Source organism: Callospermophilus lateralis, chromosome 6, assembly GCF_048772815.1.
Source record: "Callospermophilus lateralis isolate mCalLat2 chromosome 6, mCalLat2.hap1, whole genome shotgun sequence".
Classification (NCBI taxonomy): Eukaryota; Metazoa; Chordata; class Mammalia; order Rodentia; family Sciuridae; genus Callospermophilus; species Callospermophilus lateralis.
Genome location: NC_135310.1, coordinates 87,694,384 through 87,718,877, shown reverse-complemented (window position 1 = coordinate 87,718,877; position 24,494 = coordinate 87,694,384). Strand labels below are relative to the sequence as shown.

At 39.1% G+C, this 24,494-nt stretch overlaps 2 protein-coding genes across 3 annotated transcripts in view; one reads left to right on the top strand and one right to left on the bottom strand.

Annotated features, from left to right (window-relative positions):
* The window catches only part of Mto1 (mitochondrial tRNA translation optimization 1), a 32,865-nt gene extending 21,232 nt beyond the window's left edge, over positions 1-11,633 (top strand). Inside the window, exons 10-13 of one of the 2 annotated variants that reach the window (XM_076858497.2) lie at positions 1,273-1,391; positions 3,597-3,757; positions 5,991-6,180; positions 6,962-11,633. In XM_076858497.2, the coding sequence (XP_076714612.1) occupies positions 1,273-1,391; positions 3,597-3,757; positions 5,991-6,152 (442 nt within the window). In that variant the 3' untranslated portion in view covers positions 6,153-6,180; positions 6,962-11,633. Of the gene's footprint in view, positions 1-1,272; positions 1,392-3,596; positions 3,758-5,990; positions 6,250-6,961 lie in introns of those variants that run through there. The other variant, XM_076858496.1, reaches the window with a different exon arrangement.
* An 8,839-nt stretch (positions 11,634-20,472) lies between these two features.
* Eef1a1 (eukaryotic translation elongation factor 1 alpha 1) lies at positions 20,473-24,204 on the bottom strand. Its single transcript, XM_076858495.2, has 8 exons — positions 24,119-24,204; positions 22,974-23,151; positions 22,581-22,760; positions 22,183-22,479; positions 21,943-22,093; positions 21,584-21,840; positions 21,261-21,495; positions 20,473-21,166 (listed from the first exon to the last, which is right to left on the bottom strand). The coding sequence occupies exons 2-8, from the start codon at positions 23,115-23,117 to the stop codon at positions 21,042-21,044; spliced, it is 1,389 nt and encodes a 462-aa protein (XP_076714610.1). The 5' UTR covers positions 23,118-23,151; positions 24,119-24,204; the 3' UTR covers positions 20,473-21,041.
* Between the last annotated feature and the right edge of the window lie 290 nt (positions 24,205-24,494).

Here is a 24,494-nt window from a genome sequence, read left to right as displayed (position 1 = left end):
TCTCTCTCTCTCTCTCTCTCTCTCTCTCTCTCTCTCTCTCCTCTCTCCTCTCTCACTCTCTCTTTAAAAAAAAAAAAAAAAAGTTCTATTTTTGTAAAAAAAAAAAAAAAAAATGCCATTGGCCTTAACTTTTTAATCAAATTATAACCAAAAAAAGGCCACATGTAAATGAAGTAAGAAAATAATGGAGCAAGAAGTGATCTAGTTAGCTCCACCTTGGGGTAGTATCTGGAGTCAAATTAGGGTTAAAGGTGGGTGATACCAAAAGGGAAGGCCCAAGATCAGCATAAAGGTGATTAAACTGACCAAAGAAGCATCAGTATTTCTCAAGACTAAATGCACCTGAAATTTCTCTCACCAATTTGATATCAGCAAGTGCTAGTAAATCAAGTTATTGGAAATCTCACCTGATCTACCTGTAGCATTAGTGTTTAGGCATATTGTTTTGGTCATGTGTGTAAACTAATTAGAAGAAAATATCAGAAGAATACTTTTTAAACTCTTATATCATTTTTGTCCATTTGTTTTGCAGAGATTTAAACATACAGTGTCTTCTTGTTCTTCCTTAAGGAGTTTTGTCAAGAAGCAGGAGCTGGGCTCTGTGGTGCATGCCTGTAATCCCTGCAGCTAGAGAAGCTGATAAAGGAGAATCTCGAGTTCAAAGCCAGCCTCAGCAATGGCTAAGGAACTCAGTCAGACCCTGTCTCTAAATACAAAATAGGGCTGGGGAGGTGGCTCTATGGTCAAGTGCCCCTAAGTTTGATCCCCAGTACCCAAAAAAAGTGGGGGCACGATTGGGGGTGAAGCTCAGTTGGTAGAGTGCTTGCCTCACATGCATAAGGCCCTGGGTTCGATAGCCAGCACCACACAAAAAAAAGGCGGGAGATTTCCTTTGTGCTTCCCAGCATGCAAAAGGATAACTCACAGGATTCTAGGACTTAGCATAGCTTAGATGTGAAGTACTTTCCTTATTCTTTAGAATTCTTGAAACCCTTGTTGTTAGAAGATATTCTGTTATTACACAAAAGGAAGGACAAATAAATTATAACCATGCTACTCTTATCAACATCTTAATTCTCATGATAAGGATTTAAGGCGAATCAAATAGTAAATCCTACTGAAGTTATATTGTTCTACAGATAGTGCTGCGTTTGCTCAATGTACATAGAAAGAATTAAGGTATTTTTTGGTTATTCTGAGATTTGGTATTATTCCAAGGAATCTTGTTCTATAATAGATCCTTATGTTAATGATCTTTTTGTATATTTGCAGAGCTCTAGATGTTCTAAAATATGAGGAAGTTGACATGGAATTACTAGCCAAGGCTGTTCCAGAATCCTTGAAGAAGTATACTCAATGTAGAGAACTGGCTGAAAGACTGAAAATAGAAGGTAGAAAATAATTTGTTACTTAAGATATCTATATATTCTTCCATTTGTTCAAATTATGAATGAACAACAGATCAATTAAGAGCTATTGCCAGGTACAATGGTGTACACCTGTAATCCCAGTGGCTCAGGAAGCTGACACAGGAGGATCATGAGTTCAAAGCCAGCCTCAATAAAACTAAGGTGCCAAGCAACTCACTGAGAGCCTATCTCTAAATAAAATATAAAATAGGGCTGAGTGTGGCTCAGTGGTCTAATGCCCCTAAATTCAGTCCCTGGTACCCAAAACGAAACAAGGCTGGACGTGGTGGCATACATGTGTAATCCCAGTGACTTAGGCTGAAGCAGAAGGATTATATGTTCAAGGCCATCTTCAGCAACTTAGTGAGGTTTTGACCAATTTATCAAGACTCTGCCACAAATTAAGAAAAAGAAAATGAAAAGGGCCAGGAATGTAGCTCAATGATAAAGCACTCCCGAGTTAAATCCCCAGTACCAGAACAAAACAAACAGACAAAAAAAAAAACTTTATCAGGCAAAGAAATTCAGAGTCTGCCCCTCTATATTGTAACACATGATATGCTGTCCTATTTTTTTGTTTAATTTGTTGACCATGAAAGACACAATGTCTTTGAATTTCTTTTAAAGTTTTTTAACACAAAAATTCAGAGAATTTGCTTCTGCATTTTGATAGATTTTTCCTGGAAAATTATGTAATTAAAAAGTACAGAAAAAGAAAAGGTACGTAACAGGATGATATGGGGAGAAGGGTAGGAAAAGCTGGATGATGTATGATGGTGTGGTATTTACATCAAATTCTAGAATCATTTTTCCAAATGATCCAATACAAGTAATAATATATTAATGGACAAGAAGTAATGTTGGATGGACACTGAGGTGCATTCCTGTAATTCCAATGACTTGGCAGGCTAAGGCAGAAGGATCACAAGTTTGAGGCCAGCCTCAGCAGCTTAAAGAGGCCCTTAGCAACTTACTGAGATTCTGTCTCAAAATTAGAAATAAAAAGGACTGGGGATGTAACTCACTGCTAAGCACCTCTGGGTTCAATCCCCAGTACCAAAAACAAATTTTTTGTTTTAATAAAAAGTACAGGAATATAGCACAGTATACATGGCCCTAGGTTCAATCTCCAGTTCTGCTAAATAAGTTAAGTGTTGTCAACTAAGAAGCTCTACTTTAAAAATTATAGTTTTTGAGGCAGGCATGGTGGCATATACCTGGCTCATAATCCCAGGTACTTAGGAGGTTGACTCAGGAGGTTTACAAGTTTGTAGCTAGCCTGGGCAACTTAGGGAGACTTTGTCTCAAAATAAAATTAAAAGGCTGGGGATGCAGCTCAGTGATAAAGCACTTCCCTAGCATGTGCTATACTCTGAATTCAATCCCTTCAGTATTGCAAGAAAATATAATTAATCTATTATAGTTTTATATGGAGGTCATTCAGAGAACCATTGTAGAAAAATATCTTACCATTAGGACTTAAAATTTGAACCCATAGCCTATTGAGGTAAATGCTTCAACCAAGATTTGCACTGACAGGAAAAGCATTTTTTTTTTTTCTTTCTTTTTTTGTATTGGATTGAACCTAGGGCTACTTTGCCACTGAGTTACATCTCCAGCCCTTTTTATTTTTATATTGGGACAGAGTCTTGTAGGGTTCCTTAGGGCTTTGCTAAGTTGCTGAGGCTGGCTTCAAACAGTGATTGTGCTGCGTCAGCTTTCCTGGTCACTGTGATTACAGGCATGTGCCACCTCTACTGGCACAAATTATTTCTTAACTTAATTTTCCATCTTTGAGGGCTGGAGTTGTGACTCAGTTGGATAGCACTTGACTAACATGTATGAGGCACTAGATTCAGTTCTCAGCACTGCATATAAATAAATGAATGAAAAAATAAAGGTCTCTCTAAAAAAATAAAAATAAATTTTTTCCATATTTGAAATAAAAAGATTCCATTAAACTGCTAGACAGAATTTTGTTGTTAGCACACAAGACACTCCCTTTATCTTAGCCTCAGTTTCTTCATCTGCTCCACCTCTCTCTCAGTGTTGTGATGTATTGAATGAGATGATACTGCAAAAGCTCTTTACAAAAGGTAAAAGGCTATATAAATGTAGGTTATTAATATAATCTGAGTACATAACATAATTCTTTTTTTTTAATATAATTCTAATTTTTTTCCCCAGCCACTTATGAATCAGTATTGAACTATCAGCTACAAGAAATAAAGGAAGTTCAACGAGAAGAAGCTCTCCAGCTGCCAAAAGACCTAGACTATTTGACTCTCAAGGATGTGTCTTTGTCTCATGAAGTTCGAGAAAAACTACATTTCAGTCGCCCACAGACGGTAAGAAAGCAAGCAGTGGAATAGGAAAAAGTTATAAAGAGCTAGTATTTTAATCTTTTTAAAATATGTGTAATTGTGTGTGTGTGTGTGTGTATGTGTGTGCATGACTTAAAGGAAACTACCAGGTTAAAATGTAATACGTTTTTTTTTTTTTTTTTTTGTCTTTCCACAGTTTCAGAATTTACGTTTTAGTGGTTCTCAAATTACTACTTGATCCCTCCCTTGGAGTTCCATAGTGTTGCCTTAGAAGCAAATAGGAGAAAGGGAAGTCAGCCGTTTCCCTGCCCTGTGCTTCAGCTTTACTGGGTGTGTGTGTGTGCGTGTGTGTGTGTGTGTGTGTGTGTGTGTAAAATAGAGAACAGATGCAAAGTTAAAAAATAAAATAAAATAAAAAAGCTAATTTGTTATGGTATAAGGATTCTAATAAATGTTTAAAGACGTCTGAGATGCCCCTTTTTTTCACATATTATCATCTCTAGATTAGGTTATGTCTTAAAAAATTGATAGCATGTCATACTTTCCTGGGCAGCATATTTTTTCATAATGGTTCACAAAATAAAAAGGCTCTTTACTGAACTATGATGTATATAAACAAATGGGGGGGGGCTGTTTTTTAATGGGAGGAGTGATTTCATCAATATAATATGGTATTCTTAGCAATAGACTTAATGGAAACTTGATAAATGGGCTTTAAATTCTAGAACTCTCCCTTCTCATTGATTTTAGGTTATGGGTATTCATAGGTTACAGTGTCCAGCATGATAGCCGATAGCCAAATGTGGCCATTTATGTTAATTTAATTAAATTTAAAATTTAGCTCTTCAGTCTTATGAGCCACATTTCAAGAGCCCAGGAGCCATGTCATTAATTTGTACCGTATTGCACAGTTCATTACTACACTGCAAATGTTGCAGAAGAGTTCCATTATCACAGAAAGTTCAACCGGGCAGCACTTACCATAGGAGTTTACAGCTCCTTAGTCTCAGTTCCAGAATACAAAAAGCTCTGACAAAAGTTTGCCACAGGCGCAGAGTGTACCTTAATGATAGAGCACTTGCCTGGAATACTTGAAGCCCTGGGTTCCATCTCCGGTACAAAAACAAAACAAAACAAAACATTTTGCTCCACACTTATTTAATAAGTGAGATGAAGCTACTTGGTCTTTTCACCACTTAGAATGAATAGTCATACATTTGTCTATAAAAATATACTGTTGATCTTAATGAGATCTTGTCTCAAAATAAAATAAAAAGGGCTACATTTGTAGTGTTAGCCTAGCTTGTGCAAGGCCACAGATTCAATCCCTAGTACTGCAAAAGAAGAACTAAAAAAAAAACACTGCCAAAGTATTAATGGGACTAAAATTGTAGTGTTACCTACATTCACCATTGAGGATATTACCTTATATATAATATTACATTTTAGTACCAAAACCTATGGCCTCCAGCATTTCAGTGAAGGAACTATGGACCTATATTTGAAGAAAGGAACTCTATTGCGATTTTTCTTAATTTAATGAATAGAAAAAGTAGATAATCTAACATGTTAGTTTTGTGAACTTGTACAAATCATTTTAACTTCTCTGAGGTGAAAACAAATAATAATCACATTTCTTAACTTTACAAGGTTGTTTTGCAGATATATTAAGATAATGATTATTACCAGGTGTAGTTATATATGCATGTAATCCCAACTATTCAGGAGGCCAAGGCAAGAGGATCACAAGTTCAAGGCCATCCTGAGCAACTAAGACCCTACCTCAAAGTAAAATAATAAAAAAGGGTTGTAGTCAGATATGGTGGCACACAACTGTAATCCCAGTGTCTTGGTATGCTGAGGCAGGACAATCCCAAATTCAAAGCCAATCTCAGCAAATTATCAAGACCCTGTCCCAAAAATGAAAAATAAAAAGGGCTGAGGATATAACACAGTAGTAGGGTGCTTGCCTGGCATGTATGAGGCCCGAGGCCCTGGGTTCAATCCCACTACCAAAAGGAAAGAAAAGAAAAAAATAATGATTATTTAAAAAAGGAACTGGGCATGGTGGTACATGCCTGCAGTCCCAGCTACTTTGGAAGCTGAGGCAGGAGGATTACTTCAGCCCAGGAGTTTTAACATAGCCAGACCTCATTTCAATCCCTAAATTTTTTATAGACTACACTTTAAGGTTGTTAGGAGGAAGATAATTTGATTTGATATAATTAACTTATAGTTCTCTTGTTTTCTTTCCTAGATTGGGGCTGCTAGTCGCATACCTGGAGTGACACCTGCTGCTATCATCAATCTGCTCAGATTTGTGAAGACTACTCAGCAAAGACAGGGAGCTATGAATAAACTGCCTCAAACAGATGAATACTTACATGATACAGACAAACTTCAAGAAACAGAGTTATAGCTTTCAATTTATAGAAGACTTTTAAAGAGTATGTAAATAATTTAACCTATACAAGATCATAAATAGTAAATAAGAATGATTTTAACACCCATGAAAATAGCCTTAGTAGGTTTTTATGGGTTTGTCATTAATTTATGAAAAGGACAGAGATTATAATTGTGTTTTTGTTGTTGTTGTTTCTAAAAGAAAAATGGTCAACAACAGTTTACACTCTCTCAGGAGCTATAATACAGTCAGCCTACTCATATAACTATACAAAATTATGCATTAGAAACTTCAACTTGCAGATCTGCCTGCTCATAAGGACTTTAACTGTGAAGTATCCAAATGATAGGTTTATTTTTAACTTGTTTTGAAAGTTAGCAAACTTTTGCCTAATTATACTAGGTTAGGAAGCAATAATAAAGCCCTCTATTTGTTAGAGCTAAAAATTGAGACTACATAAAATATTCAGACTTGTATGGTGATGCACACCTATATTCCCAGTGGCTCAAGAGGCTGAGATGGGAGGATTGTGAGTTCAAAGCCAGCCTCAGTACAAGCAAGGCACTAAGCAACTCAGTGAGACCCTGTCTCTATATAAAATATAAAATAGGACTGGGGATGTGGCTTGGTGGTGGAGTGCACCTGAGTTCAATCCCCAGTACTGCGCCCCCCGCCCCAAAAAAAAAAAAAATCCAGAATCAGTTAATTTCTAAGATTTATGTATTTCTTCAGGAAATTTTCATCAGTAATAGTTTTTGAGCATTTGATGAAAAACCTATAAAGTAGAAAGATTAGAAATCATCATTGGTTCCTGTCATCCACAGTGTGGAAACTTCTTTGGTAACCTGGCTAAAGAAGACTAGCCAGGCACAGTGGCACACACCTGTAATCCCAGTGGCTTTGGAGGCTGAGGCAAGAGGATCACAGGTTCAAAGCAAATCAGTAACCATTAAAAAGTATTTGCAATCCTCGATCATTTACAAATGGTGAATTCTTTTTGATCCTTGATTAATAATTTAAAAGGTTATAAGTTTTCTTTTAGTCATTATAGCTACTTTGGGGCAAAATTATAATTACTGTGACAATATTAATCAATACCACATTGTGTGTATATATACACTAAAAATGTCTTGTGCTACCTGTTTAGCTCAAAAGTAAAATCACTGTTTTAAACTTCTCTAAGAAGTTAAATATAGGTGTAAAAGTAGTGAAGGGATGCCTATTAAATGGAATATAAAGGCTGGGGGTGTAACTCAGTGGTAGAGTATGTGAGAGACCCTAGGTCTAATCCCCAGTACCATGGGGAGTGGGGCAAAATTAAACAATATAATAACAGCTTCGGGAACTCTTTGACAGCCATAATCCAGGCCTAGTGACACTACAGGTATAAAGGAACTTCAGGGTTGTAGTGACATCAATTACAATATTAACTCACTGAAAAAATATTTGATGGGAAGTGTTTGTTTTAGGTTATTCGTTATGCCATTTGCTTTATTTTTTTATTATCATTATTTTTTTAAATATTTATTTATTTATTTTTTAGTTTTCGGCGGACACAACATCTTTGTTTCTATGTGGTGCTGAGGATTGAACCCGGGCGGCACGCATGCCAGGTGAGGCGAGCGCACTACCGCTTGAGCCACATCCCCAGCCCATGCTATTTGCTTTAGAATGTAAAACCTCTTTCAGTAGTAGACTATGACCTATTATGAAAAAAAAAATGAAGCCTCTTTAAAATTATCAAACAGTCTACATTCTGGTGCTAGTAGTCAAAAAGTGCTACTATGAAAAAATAGGCTGGGGCTGGGGTTGTGGCTCAGTGGAGGAACACTCACCTAACATGTGCGAGACCCTGGGTTCGATCCTCAGCACCACATAAAAATAAAGTTATTGTGCACAACTATAATTAAAAAAGAAATATTTAAAAAAATAAGCTAACATAATTTTAGTCAATCCATTTACTTCATAAAAATCCCCCATTATTGACAATAGTCAGCTTCCAACAAAAGTTGGTCACACTTGTGATTTCCTGTATTTACCACAGGCCATGCATGCTGCCTGCTAGTTGGAAAAGCCTGGTACTGGAGTTCATTTCAACAGGAGCAGAAAAAAAAAAAAAAAAAAAATTTGGTACTAGGGATTGGATCCAGGGGTGCATAACCAGTGACATACAGCCCTATCCCTTTTTATTTTTCATTTTTGGGACAGGGTCTCACTAATTTGCTGAGGCTGGCTTTGAGGGATCCTCTTGCCTCAGTCTATCAAGACATTGACATTATAGGGGTTCATTCCCATGTACAGTTTGATTTCACTTATATGAGTTACCTGGAGTAGTTGAGTTCATAGAGACAAAATACAATGGTAGTTGCTAGGGTCTTTGGGGAAAGGAAATGGGGAATTAATGTTTAATGGATACAGTGTCAGTTTTACAAATTGAATAGTTCTGGAGATTGTTAATACTGATATTTCTACAAATTGGATATATTTAATGCCACTGAACCTGTTTCATTTATTTAGTGGTAATTTATCCCTTTCTTTTTTCTTAGAACATAATTAAGACATTTTGAAGTAAATCAGAACAGTTCAAGAGTAAACATCAGCTTAGGAAAAGGCAAATTACACTTATATATTAACAGCTCTGAACTTCCTGGCAGTAATATAGTTCCCTCTATTTCAAAGGAACTGGGGAAAAATTTTTTCTAATTACTGAAATCTAAGAAATTTATCACATGAACTGTACCTTCCTTAGTAATTAAGTAGCTCCTACCAGCTAGACGTGGTGGAACACACCTGAAATCGAAGCTACCCAGGGGGCAGAGGCAAGAGGATTTAAAGTTCCAAGACCACCAGGCAATTTAGCAAGACCCTGTTTCAAAAATAAAAGGGCCTTGGCGCAATGGCACATTCCTATTATCCCAGTGGCTCTAGCAGCTGAGGCAGGAGGATCACAAGTTCAAAAGGCCAGCCTCAGCAAAAGTGGGGTGCTAAGCAATTCAGTGAGATCCTGTCTGTCTCTAAATAAAATACATGGGGCTGGAGATGTGGCTCAAGCGGTAGCGCGCTTGCCTGGCATGCGTGCGGCCCGGGTTCGATCCTCAGCATCACATACAAACAACGATGTTGTGTCCACCGAAAACTGAAAAAAATAAATATTAAAAATAAATAAATAAATAAAATACAAAATAGGGCTGGGGATGTGGCTTAATGGTTCAGTGCCTCTGAGTTCAATTCCCAGTACTTAAAATAATAATAATAATAGAAAGTATGGTTGGCAGACTCTTGAGCAATGATTCTCAATCCTGGTTGCACATCAGAATTCACAATCGTTTGCAAAAAAAAAAAGTAGATGGTCAAGCTTTATCCCAACAATTCTGATTCAACTGGCCTGGGAAGGACTTGGAATCTATGTTTAACAAGCTGAATAATTATTCTGATGTCCAGCCAACTGTAAGAATCACTAGCTTACTTCCTTAAATATCCATTTATGCCAAAACGTACTTTATGCCAAAAGCAAAAACTAGATTGCAATTAATTTAACAGTGTGTGCTGGCACAACAACCTAGAATATAAATAATCTGTGTTATTGATTGATGTACTAGAGCTTCAGTTGTACAGAAAGTCAAATTCACATTGTTATAAAAATTCAAGTCTAAATCAGGCTTGGTGGCACACAACTGTAATTCCAGTGATGTAGGAAGTTAAGACAGGAGGATTGCAAGTTTGAGGCCATCCTCAACAATTTAGTGAAACCCTGTCTCAACATGAAAAATAAAAAGGACCACAGTATTGCTCATGATAAAGTGTCCCAAGGTTTAATCCGCATTTCAAAAAAAGAAAGAAAAGAAAAAAAATTATTTCTAAAAGAAAGCCATTTCATCTTCCAACAATAGGTGGGCTGTGACAGTTTATTGGCAACACCAAATTTTTTTTCAAATGTAAGCTTTGGGACTGCTTGAATGCCTGAATAGGTGTTGAGACCCTATGTTCCATGCCAAAGGAAAAATGTGCAGTTATTTTGACCTAGAATCTCATTTGAGTTTTTTAAAATTTTTTAAAAATATTTTTTCAGGGCTGGGGATGTGGCTCAAGCAGTAGCGCGCTTGCCTGGCATGCGTGCGGCCCGGGTTCGATCCTCAGCACCACATACAAAAACAAAGATGTTGTGTCCGCAAAAACTAAATAATAAATATTAAAAATTCTCTCTCTTCCTCCTCTCTCTCTCTCTCTCTCTTTAAAAAAAAAAAAAAAAAATATATATATATATATATATATATATATATATATATATATATTTTCATGTGTAGATGGACCTTTATTTTCTTTACTTAAACGTGGTGCTGAGAATTGAACCCAGTGCCTCACACATACTAGGCAAGCACTCTGCCACTGAGCCACAACTCAGATTTCATTTGACTTTAACTGACCCAAATCAATATTTTCCAAACTGCAGGCTACTGTTCATTAGTAGATCATGAAATTTTTTTTGTCACAGGTGTAAATACTATTGTCTGACATTTTTATTTAGTAATTCAAACACAAATTATATTTACAAATTTTCCTCTATTTTGATATGTCCTAGCTGAGATAAAGGTGATGTCCCTGATAACATCATTTGCCTGGCCTGGTCTGAATCTTTTTATTGAAAAAGATAACATATTTATGACAGTCCCTGGAAAACTATCACAGTACCTTAGATAATAGCTGCCCATGCCTGATGTGGTGGTGCCCACCTGTAATCCCAGCAGCTCCAGAGGCTGAGATAGAAGGATCACAAGTTCAAAGCCAGCCAAAGCAACAGCATTGTGCTAAGCAACTCAGTGAGACCCTGTCTCTAAATAAAATACAAAAAAGGGCTGGGGGTGTGTTCTGTGGTTAAGCATCCCTGGTAGACTGCCCCTCCCCCGCCACCAAAAAAAAAAGAGAATAGATGACCACCCAACCCCATTCCATAGCAAGCATGAGAATTCAGAACTTTTTGTTTTTAATCTCTAATACTTTTAAAATATGAAATATTTTAAACACAAAAAAAGTATAAAGAAATATAATGAACATACACGAACAAATATTAACATTTGCTGAGCACAGTGGTGCACACCTGTAATCCCAGTGGTTCTGAGGTTGAGGCAGGAGGAGTGCAGGTTTGAGGTCAGCCTCAACAATGTAACAAGGCTTAAACAATTTAGTAAAAGCCTGTCTCAAAATACAAAATTAAAAAGGGGTTGAGGAGGGGCTAGGAATATAGCTCAGTTGGTACAGTGCTTGCCTCGGATGTACAATGCCCTGGGTTCAATTCCCAGCAACAACAAAAAAAAAGGGGTGGGAAGGGGGTTTGGGGATGTGGCTCATGTGGTAAGTACCCCTGGGTTAAATCCACAGTATTCCCCCAAATAATTTTTTTTAAGTTAACATTTTGTTCAATATGCTTTAAATGTTTTGTTTCACTTTAATGGGTTAAATATAAAGTTGAAAAAAATAAATGGTGTGTTCTATAATCAATGGCATCTTATATTATAATTGGCAGTATTTGCAATTTGGAAAACACACTGCAATGAAATAGTTTGTGTGACTGGGTTGCAGTAATAATTGTTATTGTGGATCATAACCAAATGTTTGAAAAACACTAATCTGAATAGCATATACTCTCATGGGAAAAATCCAATACATTGGGATTTCTTTTACATCTAGGTATTCCTCAAACTAAGAATTTTTTTTAATATGTATTTTTTAGTTGTAGTTGGACACAATATCTTTATTTTACTTTTATGTGGTGCTGAGGATCAAATTGTGGCTATTGTGGCTCAGGGCCTCGCAAGTGCTAGGCAAGTGCTCTACCACTGAGCCCCAATCCCAGCCCCCAAGAATTTTTTATAACAATTTTTTTAAAACTTAAAAGTCTTGGGCTGGGGGCTGGGGATGTGGCTCAAGCGGTAGCGCGCTTGCCTGGCGTGCGTGCGGCCCGGGTTCGATCCTCAGCACCACATACAAACAAAGATGTTGTGTCCGCCAAATACTAAAAAATAAATATTAAAATTCTCTCTCTCTCTCCCCCTCTCTCTCACTCTCTCTTTAAAAAAAAAAAAAAAAAAAAAAAAAAAAGTCTTGGGCTGGAGATGTAATTCAGTGGTAGAGGACTTACCTAGCATGCAGGAGGTCTGTGTTCATTCCCCAGCACTGAAAAAACAATATTTTATTGCATCCACAGCTACATGTGTTTATATTGGTGAAAATGCATTAGAAACTATAAACTCTGGAAAGGAAAACAGCAAGGGAAGAATTTAGAAGCCATGTGACCTAAGATTAAGAAACAGCTGTAGGAACTGAAAGTATTTAACACAGATCTAAGGATATCAGTTAGTGACACTGTGGAAAAGAAAATGAAGTCATTTGAAGAAAATAGCCTAGGTAAAATGATTGGAAGTGACCAGAAGACAAAATTACCTGTTAAGGGAAAAAATCCATTTATTGATGCGATGTTTTAGGAGAAGGTAACTCCTCATACTTAACCTCTCCATGCTTCAGTGTGACACCTGTACCATAGGTATACCTGCCCCCAACAAAGGTGGTTGTGAGGATAAAATGAGATGTATGTGCCATTCAATGTATGACATAAACATCTAAGAAGAAATTTAAGAAAAAAGATTTCAGTGAATATATTCAAGGTTGATTTGAATAGACTAAAAACAGTTTTCTTCTAATCAAATTTTCTGATTCTGTTTGTCATGAGGCCAAAGAATGCCTCATGTATTCTGAGATGAGATGTGTTTAAAAAATAGTATAACTAGGCATGATGATGGATGCCTATAATCCCAGCCACCCAGGAGGCTAATGCAAGAGGATTGCAATTTCAAAGCCTGCCTCAGCAGTTTAGCAAGGCCCTAAAGCAACTCAGCGAGACCCTGTCTCTGAATAAAATATTAAAAAGGGCTGGGGATGTGGCTCAGTTGTTAAGCATCCCTGGGTTCAATCCCTGGTACCCCTTCTCCAAAAAAAAAAAAAAATAGTAAAAGTACAAACTGGGCATGGTGGTGCACACCATCAGCTCAGGAGGCTGAGATAGGAGGATCACAAGTTTGAGACCAGCCTGGGCAATTTAGCAAGGCCCTGCCTCAAAATAAAAAAAAAGAAAAAGGGCTAGAGATGTAGCTCAGTGGTAAAACTCTTGCCAAGCATACGCTTGGAGGCTTCAGAAGTAAAGCACCCCTCAGTTCAGTGCCCAATACTATATATATATAATAGTACAGTGTTTTCACATTCTTCAGTACTGACTTCTCTTCCAAGTCTCAGCTATTCCTGACAAATAACCTTCTCTGGCCAATCTAAATTATGTCCCTTTCACTCTTCTTCCTCAGAGTATCTTTTCCTTTATAGCATCGTCACAAGTTCAAGCCACCTACTTGTATTCATTGACTATCTCCCCTACCAACTAGAAACTCAGGGCAAGAACTGTGTAGACTTTATTCACAGCTCTATCCTCTATGCCTAGAATGGTGTCTGGCAACAGAGTAGGCACAGTACTTTCAAACAAAATATTGCTTCACTGTCCTATAGAACTTCAGTGTAACACTCATTTAGTTTTATTGTTTCTCTTCTTTAAACAATTAATCTCTTAGAGGGGCCTGCCCTGTGACACACACCTGTAATCCAAGCTACTCAGGAGGCTGAGATTGGAGGATGGTAGAACTCAAGACCAATTTGAGCAATTAAGCAAGACCTGTCAAAAAAGAAAGAGAAACAGAAAGGAGGGAGGGAGCGGGAAGGAAGAAAGAAAGGGAAGGAAAGAAAAGGGGAAAAAGAGGATGGGGGGCATGTAGTTCAGTGGTAGAGCACTTGCCTGGCATGTGAGAGGCCCTGGATTCAATTCCTAGTACCACACATACACATTAATCTCTCTTTTTTTTTTTTTTTTTTAAAGAGAGAGAGAGAGAATTTTAATATTTACTTTCTAGTTATCGGCGTACACAACATCTTTGTATGTGGTGCTGAGGATCGAACCCGGGCTGCATTCATGCTAGGCGAGTGCGCTACCGCTTGAGCCACATCCCCAGCCCACACATTAATCTCTTAACTACTAAATGGTTTAACCACTTTGGAAAAATAGTTGGGCAGTTTTTATAAAGATAAATAACATTTGCCATACAACCCAGCAATCCCATTTCTAGGAATTCATGCAAGTAAAATGAAAATATATGTTACACATAAACCTATAGCAGCTTTATTCCTAATTGTCCCAAACCGAAAGAAAACCAAATGTCCCTCAGCTGAAAACAGACACACAAACTAACATACATCCATTAAAAAGGAACAGATTTCTGATATATGCAAAATGGATAAATCTTAAGTGTATCCTACTAAATGAAAGAAGCCAGTCTCAAAGCCTATATTACTTAGATGTCCAGTTTTAGGACATCCCTGTAAAACAGTTACAAGGACAAAAAATATATCAGTGGTTACAAAGAGCTGATAATGGGGGGTTGACTACAAATGGATATGGGAATTTTGTAGTGGTGACATGATTTCTGTATTTTGTGGTTAACTGTATTCATTTGTCAGAATTTACAGAAATATATATATTTTTATTATTTTATTAATGTATTTATTTTGGTACCAGGGATTGAACCCAAGGATGTTTAACCAGTCTCACATCCTTACCCCTTTTTATATTTTGAGACAGGGCCTCCCTGGAATGCTGAGGCTGCCTTTAAATTTGGGATCCTCCTGCCTTAGCCTTTCAAAGCACTGGGATTATAGGCATATATTGCCATGCCCAGTAGAACTACATATTTTTAAAGGATGAATTTTAGGCAGGTACAGTGGTGCATGCATGCCTGTAATATTACAGCTATTCAGGATACTGAGGCAAAAAGATGGCAAGTTCAAGGCCTTCTTGGGCAATTTAGCAAGCTCCTATCTCAAAAAGGCACAGGCCTGTAATCTCAGAGTCTCGGAACACTGATGCAGGAGGATCAAGAGTTCAAATCCAGCCCCTGCAAAAGTGAGGCGCTAAGACCCTGTCTCTAAATAAAATACAAAATAGGGCTGGGAATATGGCTTAGTGGTCAAGTGCCCCTGAGTTCAATCCCTGGTTCCCTCCCCCAAATAAATAAATAAATTTTAAAAAAGAAAAAGGGCTGGGGATGTAGCTCATGGTAGAGAGCTTACATGCAAGGCCTTGCATTCAACTTCCAGTATAAAAAAAGAAAATCAGTACATAGAACTATCTTAATAAAAATTGGGGAAAATTTGAATCTCTTGCTTATTCAAATTTTCTAGTATTCTTTTGCATACTTAGGGACAGAATTACTACAATTCTACAATTACTACAATTACTACAATTCTACAATTACTTCTTTGTTGTCATATCTCCCATAGAGACCACAAACTGAACTCTAAACGCTTAACTATCCATGAAGTGCTAAAAACAGTCCAAAGTAGACGTCAGTTTTCCTTCTATTCATTTCATCTTGCTTATAACTAGTGGTTATAAGCACAACTGCTTTTTAGGAAACAACAAAATATATATTTTTTCTCTGAGATTCCCATTTGATAAGAAGTTAACAAACAATTCAGTAGTCAGGTAGCAGTTTCCTAAAGTTAAATCATTTTCCACTTCTAAATTGGTACTCAGAGCAATATATTTGAGTTATACTTCAATTCTAGTTTGCAAGTCTCATGGAAATTCCCAGAGACTTGCAAATTATGGAAATGACTTTGATGCCACCTAAACAATGATAGGTAAAAGATCACATATGGTTTTGGAAGTAAAAAGGGAATGGAACAGATAAGATATTTCAGGAAGAAATTATTTCTGAGAACATCTCAAACTGGCATGAGAACGAAGGTGTTTTGTTTTGGATGTGAGGTGTCCCCCAAAAGTTCACGTGAGACAATGGAAGAAGGTTCAGAGGAGAAATTATTGTGTTGTAAGAGTCTTAACCCAATCAGTGATTTAATCCCCTGATAGGGATTAACTGAGTGGGAACTGAAATGGTAGGGTGTGGCTTTAGGTATATATTTGTATCTGATGAGTGGAGTCTCTGCTTTCTGATCATGATGTGAACTGCTTCCCTCTGCCACTCTTCTGCCATGTTGTTCTGCCTCACCTGAAGTCCTGAGGAATGGAGCCAGCCTTCTGTGGACTTAGACCTCTGAAACTGTGAGCCCTCAAACTTTTCCTCCTCTATAAAAAATAAAAAAGAAGGGCTGGGGATGTGGCTCAAGTGGTAGCGCGCTTGCCTGGCATGCGTGCGGCCCGGGTTTGATTCTCAGCACCACGTACAAGCAAAGATGTTGTGTCCGCCGATAACTAAAAAATAAATATTAAAAAATTCTCTCTCTCTCTCTCCTCTCTCACTCTCTCTTTAAAAAAATAAAATAAAAAAATAAAAATAAAAAAGAAGAAAACCCTTCAGGAAAATAAAAGGCTGGGTGAGGGGTGTTATTCCTCCCTCTTCTCTGATATGAGAGCATCCTCTCTACTACCCATCATAGAAACTCATGCTGTTCACTCACATCAGGATACTGGTTCTAACTGCAGAATGCAAGTTTAATTCTCAGAGGGATTTATTTCTGCAGCTTTCCATGACGACAAAGGAACTAATACTACCAATCTAAAATATCTGGAAGGTCATCTTTTGACACACAGGTTGTTGGTTATGACCCTTGTTCTGAAGAGTTCCTCATTTCAAGAATTATAACTCTGGCCAGAAGCTTGCTTTGGCATCACCTCAGTGCTCAGTTCAGCAGAAAAGGTTACTAATGTAAATAATTTTATTTTGAAATGAGTCTCATTCAGGCTGGCCTTAAACTCCTGGGCTCAATTGATCCTCCTGCATCAGTAGCTAGGACCATCAGCAAGTGCCACCACACCCAGCTAATAATTTTAATGAAACTAAAACCAAATTATTTGTAATATTCTCTAGGATTTTTACATACTGAAACCAGAATTAGGCAGATAGGCAAGAGTCAGATCCAGAGAATGGATAAATTGAAATATTAATTCCTTCAGAGGCCTTCCCTCACCCTTATCTAGATAACTTGCCCCTGCTCAAACCTGTTGCTAGGTCAACCTGTCTGTCCCAAGAATGTTCCTCCCTATAAAGTTATTAATTAAATGTGTCCTGGGCTGCTCCATCCAGCCCTTCCCCCGTCCATCTGCTTCTCATCTTCTGGGCCTAGTCACATATGTATGCAGGAAGGAGAGAGATAAGGGGAAGAGAGCAGGAAAACAAAGGAAGCCTAACACCTATAAAAAGGCAGAAGAGCCTCTCTTCTTGGGATACCAGGATACCAGCTATGGCCCCCTTCTCCCTCCTGGGAGAAGTCTATGTTAACCCTTTTTAAATCAACACTGCTTTATATGCTTGGCTCAGCATGCTTCTCTAATGTTATACTTTCAACATGTGAGGAGCAGAATTCGTCACCAGTAACCATCAGTATTGTACCATACAGAAAATCATTGAAAAAAATCACAAACTCTTCACCATTTAAGCAGTCATTTGCTTTTGTTGGGTAAAATCAGTGCCCAGATAATGTGCAAAATTGATATTTTTTGTGCTTGTGAAAAAGTTTTTGCTTCTATAATCTCAATGCCACATCAAACTTAGCCTCCTATTTTGACAACTGATCATCTTTGAGACGCTTTCCTACAACAAATGCTGTGGACAACTTACAATTTTGGTCATATAAAAGGAAAATTTATGTATCAAATACTCAAAAAAAAACTAAGGTGACTTTAGCTGTGTGTGTGTGTGTGTGTGTGTGTGTGTGCGCGCGCGCATGTGCTAGGGATTGAACCCAGGAGTAATTTAATACTGAGCTACATTCCTAGCAAAAATAAAATTGAGACGGGGAATTTTTTTTTTTTTTTTAGTGGGGGGAGGGGGATCAGTAACCAGGGATTAAGCCCAAGGGCACTTGATCCCCGAGCTACATCTGCAGCCCCTTTTTTAAATTTTTGAGACAGGGTCTCTAAGTTGCTTTAGGGCCTCACTAAATTGCTGAGGCTAGTTTTGAACTTGTAGTCCTCCTGCCTCAGCCTTCCAAACCACTGGAATTATAGGCATATGGCAAACCTGATTTTAGTAATGTTCTAGAGCTGTGGGGAACTTGAGTTTTTGAAGCTGCAAATAATCAAAACATTTTAGAATTACCACAGTGAAAGTAGTAATACTCCCTTAAAATCTTGTTTGAAACATTAAGATCATGTTAACAAGTCAGGAACAGTGGTGCATGCTTCTAATCCCAGCAACTAGGGAGGCTGGGGCAGGAGGATCATGAGTTCAAAGGCAGCCTCAGGAGATTAGCAAGGCATTTAGCATCTCTAAATAAATTAAAAAGGGCTGGGGATGTACCCCTGGGTTCAATTGCCAGTACCAAATATGTATATATTTATATATACATATTTATATATATAAATGTTATATATTTGTTATATATGTATATGTATGTATATATATGTAAAACAAAGGGGAAAAAAAAAACATTAAAAACCTCCTTCAGCACTACCAAACCCAGCCCCCTTCAGTGCTTTAAATTCTGACCTAAGCTGTCGATGTTCTTTGCAGAAAGACTGGGCTGATGTTAATTCAGAACAAATTGTGTCCCACAGAACAAGCAGAGTTCTTTGGTCATAATTGAGACTTGATGCACATATTTATAAGGCAGTATTAGTGTGGGAATAGTTTTTTTGAGTTCTGACCTGGCAAAACCCAAGTAATTTTGGATCTCCTACTATAGAAGGATCAAGTTCAAGCCTGGGCAACTTTCCTGAAACTGTCTCAAACTTTTTTTCTTTTTGGTGCTGGGAATTGAATCAAACTTAAGGGTTGGTAGGATATGTAGGAAAAAGTGGTAAAGCACACGTAGAGCCATAGTACTGCCAAAAAAAAAAAAAAAAAATTACATAAACAAAAGAGGTGTGCCTTAATGGCAATCTGTTTAACTCCCAAACCAGAACATCCTCACTTTTCATGTTCTAAAATCATACCAAACTCTGGGGGCAAATTTCAGTGAAGTTACTAAACAGCTGGTCAACCTAATTTTTGTCTATTAAATATTTTAATGTAGAAGTATGCTATTTTATCGTTAGCCAAAATTTCATTTACTGCTTTAAGCCAATTTATCAACTGCCAGTAGATGGTGCTCAAACCAAGTAATAATCTTACACATTCACATAGAGGGTTTCAGAGGAAGTGAACTTCAGTATACAACTGGCTAAACCAAAGCTGACTGGTTTACTCCTCTCCTTCCTGTCTCTATGGTGGCAGATTTCCCAGGTGGCTGTCTTGGGGAGTGGAAGTCATCACTTGATGAATCTCATTTTATTGGTTGTCATTTATTGGTCAAACATCTATAAATAGGCAAATCAAACCCTATGAAACTGGAGACAACTTTGAGTGCTCAAAGCCTATCACACTGTACCAAGTTGACATTTTACTCACCTTCTAACTCAGGTTTATTCCCTTTCTACCAGAAAAGTAGTAGGATGTTTATGGTCCTGGTACCTCAACAGGGTAAGAACTCTTTGAAGTGACCTAAGACAGCTTACCAGACACAAGTATTTTGAATCAGAATTTAAAATCCACTCGTCATACATAGATGAACTTTATAAAATTTACATCTTATGTAATCTTGTCCATCTTTCCAGGCTGGAACCAAAACTTTCTAGGACACGGTGGCTGTTTTTCAATAACTAGCTACTTAGGGATATTTAGCCAAGGTCGCCCAACATGTGTAGTAGTTTGGAGTTTACAACCAATTTGTAATTTTGCAGTGCTGATATTACTTAGGGCCTCATATATGCCAAGCTCATGTTCTACAACTAAGTATCCCCAGCCCAAGAATTATCTTTTAGGAGATACTCTTCCATATTCAGGATTACTGTTAAAAACTGCATTCTGTTAAAAAAATTCTATGTACAGGTTTACAGTTAAAAGTTCATGGGGAGTGTTTCAAATATTCAAATACTCACATTTACCAACTGATCAAAAGTAGAAATATAAATGGGTCAACAGTGACAGCTGAAGAAGCTTTTTTCCTACCTAGCCATTTGCACTGCCAGTATTACTCTGCCCAAACCCGTATCACCTTTTTGAAGGAAGCTCACCCTACTCAGATTTATAACTATGCCTCTCCAAACTATGGGTTAGTCTCTGGTCTGTTAATGTTATCCATCCTTGCTCCTTAGATAAAATTTCCTATTGAAAATCCAGTTTTTCGTACTATTTAATAATCCTCACTTAACTACTCCAATGCTTACAAATGTAAAGCACCATTTCAATTGAAAACTTAAAAAGATTATCGATATATTATTCAGTATTAATGGAGCTACACAAAATTTCAGAAGTAACAGCCTTTAATATTACAGGATTTGGTCCTCTAAAGTAAATTACAAAGTTATTTTTCTACCTTAACCAAGTGTTGTAATCAATACACCCCTCCCAGATATTCACTAGGTACTTAAAGATCCCTCCCAGTTTCCCTTCTTAACTAAATTCCCAACCAGAAAACTTAATCATACTTATAAAATTAACAGATTCTCAACACCACAAATAGGTTGAGGAACTCTTGCCTAACATTTGTATAAGTTCATGTTGACCAAAGAAGACACAGGTTTCTCATTAAACTTTGTTTTAATGGGTCTCAAAATTCTGTGACAGATTTTTGGTCAAGTTGTTTCCATTAAAAAGTACTGATTTTAAAAACTAATAACTTAAAACTGCCACACACAAAAAAAACAAAATGGTCCACAAAACATTTTCCTTTCCTTCTGAAGGTTTTACGATGCATTGTTATCATTAACCAGTCTTTTACTATTAAACTTAAATGGCCAATTGAGACAAACAGTTCTGAGACCGTTCTTCCACCACTGATTAAGACTGGGGTGGCAGGTATTAGGGGTAATATTCATTTAGCCTTCTGAGCTTTCTGGGCAGACTTGGTGACCTTGCCAGCTCCAGCAGCCTTCTTGTCCACTGCTTTGATGACACCCACAGCAACTGTCTGCCTCATATCACGAACAGCAAAACGACCTATAAAAGAAATTTGGTATTACCATGAGAAACACAAAGGAGCAATTTGTGTTTTCTAATGCAATTTTTCTAATTGTACTTAGGTCTTTCTTACCCAGAGGAGGATAGTCAGAGAAGCTCTCAACACACATGGGCTTTCCTGGAACCATGTCAACGATGGCAGCATCACCAGATTTCAAGAATTTAGGGCCATCTTCCAGCTTCTTACCAGAACGGCGATCAATCTTTTCTTTCAGCTCAGCAAACTTGCAAGCAATGTGAGCTGTGTGACAATCCAGTACAGGAGCATAGCCAGCACTGATTTGGCCTGGATGGTTCAGGATAATCACCTTGGGGGGAAGATAATGTAATTTAATGCATCTAAAAAGACTTCAGGCTCTAATCAGGATAGAAATGCCACATTTTTATCTTTGTTACCTGAGCAGTGAAACCAGCTGCTTCCATTGGTGGGTCATTTTTGCTGTCACCAGCAACATTGCCACGGCGAACATCTTTTACAGACACGTTCTTGACATTGAAGCCCACGTTGTCTCCAGGAAGAGCTTCACTCAGAGCTTCATGGTGCATTTCAACAGACTTTACTTCAGTTGTGACATTGACTGGAGCAAAGGTGACCACCATGCCAGGCTTAAGAACACCAGTCTCCACTCGGCCCACAGGGACAGTACCAATACCTAATGTTACAGCATAGTATCAAATACATTCTGCCTGAAAAGGCAAAGGTATTGTGCCTACCAGAAACTAAGGCTATAACATTGTATTAACATCCAACTTACCACCAATTTTGTAGACATCCTGGAGGGGCAGACGCAAAGGCTTGTCAGTTGGACGAGTTGGTGGCAGGATGCAATCTAAAGCTTCAAGCAATGTGGTTCCACTGGCACTGCCATCTTTACGGGTGACTTTCCATCCCTTGAACCAAGGCATCTAAAACACAAAATTGGCAATTAATGTTACTATCAACTTGCCACTAAGTTTTCTTTTAAAAAATGTCTTGGAAAAAAAAAATCACTTACATTAGCACTTGGCTCCAACATGTTGTCACCATTCCAACCAGAAATTGGCACAAATGCTACTGTGTCAGGGTTGTAGCCAATTTTCTTAATGTAGGTGCTGACTTCCTTGACGATTTCCTCATATCTCTTCTGACTGTAGGGTGGCTCAGTGGAATCCATTTTGTTAACACCAACAATTAGTTGTTTCACACCCAGTGTGTAGGCCAGAAGGGCATGCTCACGGGTCTGCCCGTTCTTGGAGATACCAGCTTCAAATTCACCAACACCAGCAGCAACAATCAGGACAGCACAGTCAGCCTTTGGAAAATAAAACATGTTAACAAAAAATTTGTCCTCACACAATCTAAGACCCCAGTTCTATTTGTTTTATAGTTATTTAGTTGTTTCATCCCACATACCTGAGATGTGCCTGTAATCATGTTTTTGATAAAGTCTCTGTGTCCTGGGGCATCAATGATAGTCACATAATACTTGCTGGTCTCAAATTTCCACAGGGAGATGTCAATGGTGATACCACGCTCACGTTCAGCTTTCAGTTTATCCAAGACCCAGGCATACTTGAAGGAGCCCTTTCCCATCTGTAATGATTTATAAGAGTTACATAGTTAGGAAAACCAACTAAGTTGAAATTCCATGCCCCCACTATTTTGCACAAATGGTTCCATTTTACAATCTATAGCCTTTGTTGACTTACACTGTCAGAACAAAGCTAAGCAAAAGAAAATTTAACTCCACTTCTAAAACACTTCTAACAGTATTTTAACATTTTCCCTTCTTGCTATTGTACTTGCCTCAGCAGCTTCCTTCTCAAATTTTTCAATGGTTCTTTTGTCGATGCCACCACATTTGTAGATCAGATGGCCAGTAGTGGTAGACTTGCCCGAATCTACGTGTCCAATGACAACGATGTTGATGTGAGTCTTTTCCTTTCCCATTTTGGCTTTGATTTAGCGGTGGTTTTCACGACACCTAAAGTGATATTTTAAGGATTAAAAACAGCACCTTTGAACTACTGTCCGAGAAGGTTGAGGGTAACCCTTGGTCCAAACTCAAAAGGGCAAATTCCAGGGATAGTTACATCCAGTGCCAGGCTGGCCTAACTCTTCAGTCTCCACCCACCAAGTGTGAGGAAACTCCATCACGCAGAAGTCCCCTCCCCCAGCCGAAAGAAGCTGAGTTCCAAAGGCTGGGAGACGAAATAGAGGTGCCTGGACGGCGCCCGGTACGCCGTGGGGTCACAGGAAGCAGCGGCGAGGAGGGAAAGGCCCTTTTCCTTTGTGTGGGTGACTCACCCGCCCGCTCTCCCGGGCCGCCGCGTCCTCCATTTTGAGCTCCCTGCAACAGGGCCGGAGCGGCCATCTTTCCGCGCACGCAACTGGTGCCGGGCGGGCGGGCCGGCCTCGCCGCCCAGGGTGGGGCGACCTGGGCCAGAGGCCGGGAACCCGGCCCGACCGGCTCACTCCTCCGAGCCCACGACCGCCGCCTCGCAAGGCCCAGCCTCGTCTCCCCGAGGCCGGGCTGGACATGTGCGTCCGACGGGCGGGCCCCGCCGCCGCCCCACAACCAAGAACCGAACGACGAGCCCGTGGAGACTCGGACCCACACAGGACCGGCAGGACCGTCTCGGCAGTCAAAAAGGCCCCAACGACTCACGTGGAAACTTAAGCCCCAAAACTGGGCAGCTGGCGGGCGCTAAGGTGCGACCGCATTCGCACGCGGCGGCCCGGGCGCCCCAGCCAGGCCTCAACCAAAGCACGAGGCGAAGGGATTCTTGAAAAAAATCTCAAGACCTCGAACTCTCCCAACCCCCAAATAACCCGAAATTCGGGGTAAGAACCTCGTAAAGTGGCCCAGTAACATGGCGGTAGTTAAAGCACGCGAGGGCCTCAGCCCACTCAAGACGGCCAGGCCCGCGGAAGCCACACCCGGAGCTCACCTGTGTTCTGGCGGCAAACCCGTTGCGAAAAAGAACGTTCAGGGCGACTACGGCACTTATATACCGTTCTCCCCCACCCTCGAGGAAAAGGGCGGAGTCAGCACACGACACCACTTTCCCAGCTTACCCCGCGCCACCTCCACTAGGCACCGGTTCAATTGCCATCCCCTCCCCCCACCACTTCTCGGGGACTGTGGGCGAGGTGCACTCTGCCCACTCACCGCACACAGCTCCCCGCGCATGCTCCTCTCGATCCCGCTGATGCTGAGAGCCAGAGGCTGGGGGCGGGGACGAGGCGATCCGTCTCGCATCTAGATTAAAGGGAGTTTAACGACGGTCCCTGGGATTCCCTTAGGCAGAGGCGAGTCCCCCTTTT